General features: G+C 38.0%; 1 protein-coding gene across 1 annotated transcript in view; it reads right to left on the minus strand.

Moving 5' to 3' along the window:
- SPG11 (spastic paraplegia 11 (autosomal recessive)) overlaps positions 1–8,342 on the minus strand; it is a 114,117-nt gene that overhangs the window by 26,288 nt on the left and 79,487 nt on the right. Inside the window, exons 19-22 of the mRNA XM_012649141.1 lie at positions 6,845–6,911; positions 2,473–2,638; positions 1,262–1,467; positions 889–997 (exon numbers count right to left, since the gene is read on the minus strand). Coding sequence (XP_012504595.1) covers positions 889–997; positions 1,262–1,467; positions 2,473–2,638; positions 6,845–6,911 — 548 coding nt within the window. The remainder of the gene's footprint in view (positions 1–888; positions 998–1,261; positions 1,468–2,472; positions 2,639–6,844; positions 6,912–8,342) is intronic.

Here is an 8,342-nt window from a genome sequence, read left to right on the forward strand (position 1 = left end):
GTAAAAATTAAATTTAACCATATTCTCTAAAAAGGCTTTCAACAAATACCAAATTTATTTATTAGATTACTTTGAAAAAAATGAACTCTTTCACCCCTATGGCAGAATAGCTTACTGGCACAATTCATTCTTTCCCCAAATCATCAACCAAGTATCTATTTATACTAGCTACATACAGCCTTAGGAGAATTGAGAAAGCCGTCACTCAAGAAATTTTCAGAGTGCTTACTTCTCTCACATGATTCACTTTAGAGTACTCAGAGCCCTGGCGGGTGCCTGGGCCTCCTCACTAGGGGGAGGGTACATGTTCCTGCTGCAAGCAGGATACAATTGAAAATGGAGTCAGTGATAGGAGGAAGAATCATGTTTCACAGGGTCTGGGGTGGCTGCGTCAGCCCTAGTGGGATAGCATAGAGAAAACATGGCATGAATGTGTAAGGAGAGGTGATTTTGAGGATAGACAGTCACCTCAGCTTCCATTATCAATTGACATATAATAGAAAGAAAAAAATTAAGGACATTGCTTAAAGTCAAATTTTGTGAGACCCATCCCACATCTTCTGGTATCATTTCAACATGTAACACCTAAAAGACTTCTCTGACCAGCAGGGGTAGGGGAGGAGACAAACCTTCTCTCCATCTTTTGGTAAGTCCATCTCTAAAGAGGAATCCCTATTTTCCCCCTCCTTTCACTGATGGTAAGATGCAATTAAAATCATTATACATTTACTGAAGACAGAGTCAGTAAATCTTGCTATATGCTTGATGAATAAGAAGATACTGTCTAGGGGAATTTGGTGAAAACACTAGAGGTGTTGAAACAGTAGGCAAACACAGGTTGGCATAGTAAGCTTGCTAAAAAAAAGGTTGGAACTGCAACTCACAAACCTCTTTATTTCCTGCTGCTGGATGCTGTTCCACGTGCCTTCTTCTAAGAGAACAAGCAATTCCTCTATCGTTGCCTTTTCACCATGGGCCAGTTTAGGCAGTTTTTCAGCTATAAGAAACATATACAACAAAATATGGTCAAGAAAATAAGTCAGGACTTGGGCTTTTCTGTTTGAATAGTATGGCCCCGGACCATTTCAGAACCCAATTAAAGTGTCCAAGAAAGTGAGATAAAGAACATACACTCTGCAGGAAAAGGATAAAAACAGGAAGATAATTGTTTCCTCCCCAGCTGCTCACAATTCAATGCCTTAGACCTATTCACCCCTTCTTATCTAAATAAAACAAGTCACACAAAGAAAAGGCGCTGTACCTAGAGATTCTCTGATAAAGCTGTATTGAGCATCTTCATTTCTACTCTGGTAGCTTAAAATTATATTGGCCACTTTCATATCAACTCTGAGCTTGAGGCTGTCAAGGCCAAGCAATTCTAAGAAACAAACACAGGCAGCTCCTACTGAAGGTATGTGGAAGGAGGAGAGCCCTAAAACATAGGCTTCATTGCCTACTTGCTGGATCCTGAAAAAGAAAGGAATGAAAATCACATCAGCACACGACAACTGTTTCTCACCAGGAAAAGCAATGGAATTACATCAGTGACACACACAGTGCCAGGCATGTGATTTTTGGCTCCCTCCCCCTTCCCTTTTTGCCCCTTGCACACATCCGTTTAGGTTCCTGGTAGCTTTTCAGTTGTCTTCTAGCTCCATGGCCCCCCATTCCCCTAGATAGACCTTTTCCTAAAACACCTAATCATAGTCCAAATTATTCTTGCTTTTCCACCTTTATCCAGAAGACATGAAGTAGAATTTCTGAAAGACTGCCAACTTGAGACCTGATCAATTATGAGTATGTACACAAACTACCAAGAATATCAATGCCACTTAAGATTTGACATCACAAAGCACATTTTAAAGGACTCATACATGCCTCTTACATACACAGAAAAATTTCTGGAAAGATGCACAAGAAATTACATTTACTATGTGGAATGAGAATGGGAGACTGAGGGACTTTCATCTTTCATTTTCACCTTTCTGAACTACTTCAATACATTTTTATGGTACAATATACCCTTGTTATTATAAAACAAACCAGTAAAGTAAATATATACTTAGCTGTTTATTATAAGCAAATACTCTTCCCAATTCCGTGCTTTATAAGAATGAGTTATAAAAGGATGATCTTAAATACAGAATTCACATCTCCTTAGAGAATTCTTAGAGTACATGCTAACACCTGATAAATATACTTTAAAATTATATGAGATCTTATCTTTTAAAATATATTTTTAATCTTTTTTTCCCATTATCAAAAAATCAGACACACTAAATGCCACAGAAAAGCACGAATGAAAAAAAATCACCATTCAAATGTAATCACTGTTAACTGTGGTATATGTTTCCAGTATATTTTTAATGTATGTATAAAATACTACGCAGATGCGCTTTTGTTTCCTCTACTAGAAATATAAAAAACAGATAAGCCTTTTTTAAGAATACAAATTATATTTTAAATACTCACAGCTGCTTGGGAGTCTTGCTCTTGGTTAATTCCTGGACCAGAAAAGTACCAAATGCAAATGATGGCCGTCCATGATGTAAATAATAAGCAAAATTCAGACGTTCCACTATAGCATATTTATTAACCAGGTCAGGGCTAGAGAAATGTGGGAGATGACTCGATGCATCTGGGAAGGAAAGGAAGCAATATTAATCCTCTGCACCTCACCACAGTTAATTTCAGATTCTGCACATGGAAAACTTAACTCTCCAATAGTAAAACAAAACAGGGCCACGTGGGGTGGCTCACGCCTGTAACCCCAGCACTTTGGGAAGCTGAGGTGGGAAGATTGCTTGATGTGAGGAGTGCGAGACCAGACTGACCAAGACCCCATCTATACAAAAAAAAGAAAAATTAGTCAGGTGTGGTGGTGTGTGCCTGTAGTCTCAGCTACTCAGGAGGCTGAGGCAGGAGGATTGTTTGAGCCCACAAGTTTGATGTTACAGTGAACGATGATGAGGCCACTGAACTTCAGCCTGGGCAACAGAGCCAGACCCTGTCTCAAAAAAAAAAAAAAGAAAAGAAAACAGTTGCTATAATCATTTTGTATCACTCTATCGGTCTGAACCCATCAAAATCTAATAGTTTTATTTTACTTCAACGTATAAAGGTAGCCCTCATTTTATAAAAGGATGTGTACTTCAGAAGCTACATAAAAACTCTTGCAATAAATAATGCTTTTTACTCCCACTAAACTTGTAATTTTAGTTGCTTTTTTCTTTTCTTGGAGACTCTCTTAGGTTCCACAATTAGCACTGTAGAGCTGTCTCTGTCTGTAACCTGCTCAGTGCTTTGGATGAGTCTCTTTTCTCTTGGCTTCTGTATCCTCGTAAATAAAATGAGCACATTAGGCTAGATGATTTCAGAGGACTGTGCCAGATGGAGTGCTCCATGATATTTTGTTAAAGGAATCTTCCTTTGAGGGCTGTGGCCACTGAAATACAGCTTTGGCAGAGGCAGAGGCAGAGGCAGAGGCCTGGGAGGGTCCGGCTGCCAGTGGAACAGGCTCAGTGACTACTGGGGATGTATAGGGATTTCTTCTCTCAGTTTGGGGTCTTCCTGGTTGCACACCATCACATCTGTTGTTAAAGATGTTAATGTAGAACTGTGGGAGGAAGTCACAGTATCCAGAACATCCCTAAACCAACTGAAGTACACTTGCAGGGGGCAGAAGAAAGCAGATTCAGGAGTGACCTCTTAGAGTGCAATGTGAGTGCAAAAGAAAAAAAAAACTATCTTTTTAGAGAAATTCGAAGTCAGATATTTGGATGTGAGTACATTCATCCCTTGGTATCCACAAAGGACTCGCTCCAGGATACTCAAAAGCTGTGGATTTGTCATATATGGCCTTTATTATGTTAATGTACATTTCTTCTATATCTAATTTGTTGAGTTTTTATTATGAAAGGATGTTAAATTTTGCCAAATGCGCTTTTTTTGCATCTGTTGATATGATTATATGGTTTTTGTCCTTCATTCTGTTAATGTGGAATATTATATTTATTGATTTACATATGTTGAACCATCCTTATAGTTGTTTTCATTCTATATTGGAGGATCTTTTAAGTTCACAATGGCAATAATCAATAACCCTTTAGCTGTAAAATCTCTATAAATCTGCAAAGGGAGCTTTTTAATTCATTCACAAAGCTCATTTATACAATGAAATCCCTTAACATATTTGTGTAAGTCATCTATTCACCAAAGCCAACTCATCTTTCTGACAGATAATTTGAAAAGAACATACCTTTCTCCTTATTAATAACCTCCCATAATCTCGTTTTGTTATCACTAACTTTCTGATGCCATATTTATAAGGAACCTAATTATCAAAATGATGTTACCATCTTTCTAAGACCAGCAGAGTAGCTAAAGATACTCTGTGCTCCAGAAAATAGCAGGAAAAAATATTTTCTCTTTTTAGAGAAATTTGAAGTCAGAAGATATTTGGATTTGAGTACAGTCATCCTTCAGTATCCACAGGGGATTGGTTCCAGGATCCCCCTAGATACCAAAATCCACGGATGTTCATGTCCCTTTAAAATAGCACAGTATGGCCAGGCGTGGTGGCTCACGCCTGTAATCCTAGCACTCTGGGAGGCCAAGGCGGGAGGATCGCTCAAGGTCAGGAGTTCAAGACCAGCCTGAGCAAGAGCGAGACCCCGTCTCTACTGTATTTGAGGTTGATTGAATCCTCAGATGCAGAACCTATGGATATGAAGGGCCAACTGTAGTTAGAATGAAATAGCCACTCCTGTCAAGCCCTGCTCTTTAAATGCCTCTTAACCACTTACTACCTATTAAAAAAAAAAAAGAGAGACAGAGATAAAATAACATTTTGAACTGGTTTAGGAACCAGTTCTGGAAAACAGTGCATTTGTTCTTATTTTCAAATGTCAAAGCTTATTTCTGTAATAAAGTTTTATGTTCCCATGGAATTCCAGGGACTTTCACATTGTGACTTTGCTCCGCCCACAAAAATGACTTGAAGACCTGACAGGTACCTGTCATCTTACAAAGCTATTACTTAACGTAAACTCAACCTCCGAGATTAAAAACTTGTCATATGATCCTATCTGCATTCTTTGTGAGATCAGAGTGACTCTGGTAACATATAATTACACATAAAGCCAATCATCCATTCATTAAGTATTTGCTGAGTACATGTAAGGTATACAGCACTAACAGGTGCTAAATGTGCAAACTTGAGTTTTTTATTCAAGTAAGACCACAATTTTTTTTAGAGCAGGTTGGGGCCTAGCGTGCAGACTATATAAAATTCCACCTGAAGGGAAATTTTACTCTGGCCTGCAGCACAAGCCAAGTCACCAGTCTTTTTATATCCCTGTTCAGTGGTAAAACCATATGAAAAAAGAAACAAACGTTCTAGTTAAACACAACTTTCCAATTTTATAAATATGTATTATGTTGTCATGATTACTGTTTCATTTACTTTGTGCTTTATTTCCTCAAGCTTGTTTTAAAACTTCTAAAAACCAGGGCCGGGCACGGTGGTTCATGCGTGTAATCCTAGCACTTTGGGAGGCCAAGGTGGGAGGATCACTTGAGGTCAGGAGTTTGAGACCAGCCTGAGCAAAAGTTAGACCCCATCTCTACAAATAATAGAAAAATCAGCTGGGCATGGCAGCACACACCTGTAGTCCCAGCTACTCGGGAGGCTGAGGCAGAAGGAGCTTAGGAGTTTAAGGTTGCAGTGAGCTTACGATGACACCACTGTACTCTAGCCCTGGTGACAGAGTGAGACCCTGTCTCAAACAAACAAACAAAAACTTCTAAAAACCAGGGAGGGAACATACCTTCAACTTCTCTGTTCCCCTACCATACATGGCAGAGTGCTCAGGCTCCAAGGGGAAGTCAAGATGCTGGCTATGTGATGAAGTTGGAGCTATCATAACAGGACAGAAGATTCTGTCTACTCTCTTGTAACTTCATTGAGATTAGAAAGGTATTTTCTTTGACAGTGCAATAAACACTAGTTTTTCAGCACTCAACTAATATTTATTGAACATCTATTACAGGCCTGGCACTGCACTGGATTCTAGACACTAAGCAAATTCAACATATCAAAATTTGAACTTATAAAGTGGATATACTGAAAATTAATCTTTATGTATGTTAATAAATATTTATGGGGTAATACTAAGTGAAAAATACTAATGCAAAGCCTAATTTAGAGTAATAGAGACACAGCCACCACAGGTAACATGATATTAAAGGCTAACTCTAAGCACAGAGGTAAAATAGAAATAGAAAAAAACAGAGTTTAAGAACAGCACAAGAATCAGAGAAATTCTTATGGTCTACTGAGAACAGCAATGTGTGTGCATCTGGTACTTACTATGTGAGAGCTTTTTAAATGCCTTGCCTCCTTTCATTCTCACAATACTATGTGAGGTGGTCACTGTTATTAACCTTAATTTATTGGGAATTGAAGAGAGGTTAAATCACTTGCCCAAGGTCATATGGCTACTATATGGCACAGCCAGGATATGTTTAATGCTGACACCTATGCTCTTAACCTTTATGACATTATATTGAAAATGAAGAGGGATTTTTAGAAAGGGAGAAATATAAGCAAATAGGTACACATTGCATTTCCCAGCAAGAACAGCACTAGTAACCTAATACATTGACTTTTAACTCACAATATGTTTTCAATTCAGACTCCTGGAAAGTGTTATCCACTGGAACGCACCTTTATTTTTAAAATAAAAAGCAGTAAAAAAAAACTGGATTGGCTTTACATATATTAACTTCTACAACTGACATTGCTAGAATGCTTCTAAAACAAGAAGTACCCACAATGACTTACCTCCTATAGCTAGTGTGTTGGCAGACTGCCAGGCAAACAATCTGCTAGGATCAAAGGGCGATAATGACTGAAAAAGAGGAAAAGTCAAACAGAGAAGTTCATTGATTCTAAAATAAGTAAACAAAATATATAAAAGGACTTCAGAGGTAGTCTGCTTCCCTTCTGCAAGACAATTTAAGACCTTGTCAGTCTGGACATAAATTTTTTGAGCACAGCTAAAAATAAAATAGGATATGACATATCTTTTTATCTTAATAAAAATAGAACTGGCTATGTTCCTTTTAAAGACTCTGCTTATGTCAAACTATTTCTACAAAGTCTATTTTCTTTTAGTAGAAGCAGCATGAATTATAATGTGAAACAGGCTTCAGAAATGCTATGGAATCAAAAGGCAAGAGGGCTGAAGGCTAGAAAATTACCATGTAAACATGAGAAGATGAGCTAGGGGCAGGGCAGGAAAGGAAAGAGAAAGACAGCTAGAGCAGTGGTTGAAGGAATGTGATGAACAACATCAGTGAAGACAAAGAAGAAATCCTGGATCAAGGTCAAGCTAGTCAGAAAAGGTTTGGCAGCAGGGAGTAGTGGCTGTTTGGAATTTGTTCAGGTCAAAAGTTTAGCAAAAATCTATAAACAGATGGTGGGAGGGTTACAGGAAAAAACAGAACTATTAAGTCAGGATTTGGATGGCTAAGGAGAGAGCAGCTTTGATTTAAAATTAAGGGAGAATTTGTGGTCTATTAAAGAAGGAATACTTTTCCTAAAATAACCACTAAAAAATCAGATCAGTCAACTTGAAAACAGAACAAGCAACAGCCTGAAACCACTATATTTCAAGGTGATCCAAACCACTTTAGGTAGTGAAACTATGTTTTTATATAATCCACTTATAGTTTATACCAGTGCTACTCAAAGTGCTGGTCTGCGATAAGACACTTGCATGAGTATAAATCCAGCATACTGCTTCCTTCTTCAACAAAGTATTACAAAAAAAAAAAAAAAAAACAAACCCTGCTGAACTAAACTAAACCCTGTGACATAGTAGATTTACATTCTGGCACAAGGTCCTAATCTCACTGCATTCTAGCAACAAATAGTTTTCATGGACTGGCACCCGTCTGCTGACCACACTTTTGAGTAGTACCAGTCTATCCCTAAGAATTCTTCACATTAAAGTAAGAGAGATTTTGTCTTCATAAAAGAATTAGAGAGTTTATGTTGAATTGAAGACACTACGAGAATATGTCTACCCAGGGAAAAAAAAGGAAAAATCTTTTGAAATAAGCAATGAGCAAAAGAAGGTGTTCTTAACGGAGGATCCCTGAATAGGCTTCATGGAGTCTATGAATCCCTTTGAAATATAAACAAAATTATATGCATATGTGTAATTTTTTCAGGTAGAAGGTTCACAGTTCTTTCACATTCTTAAGAAGTCCTGTCCTGAACAGGTTAAGAAGCACTGATTTGGCTCACGCCTGTAATCCTAGCACTCTGGGAGGCC

The sequence above is a fragment of the Propithecus coquereli genome, unplaced genomic scaffold (genome assembly GCF_000956105.1).
Source record: "Propithecus coquereli isolate 6110/MARCELLA unplaced genomic scaffold, Pcoq_1.0 Scaffold3, whole genome shotgun sequence".
NCBI lineage: Eukaryota > Metazoa > Chordata > Mammalia > Primates > Indriidae > Propithecus > Propithecus coquereli.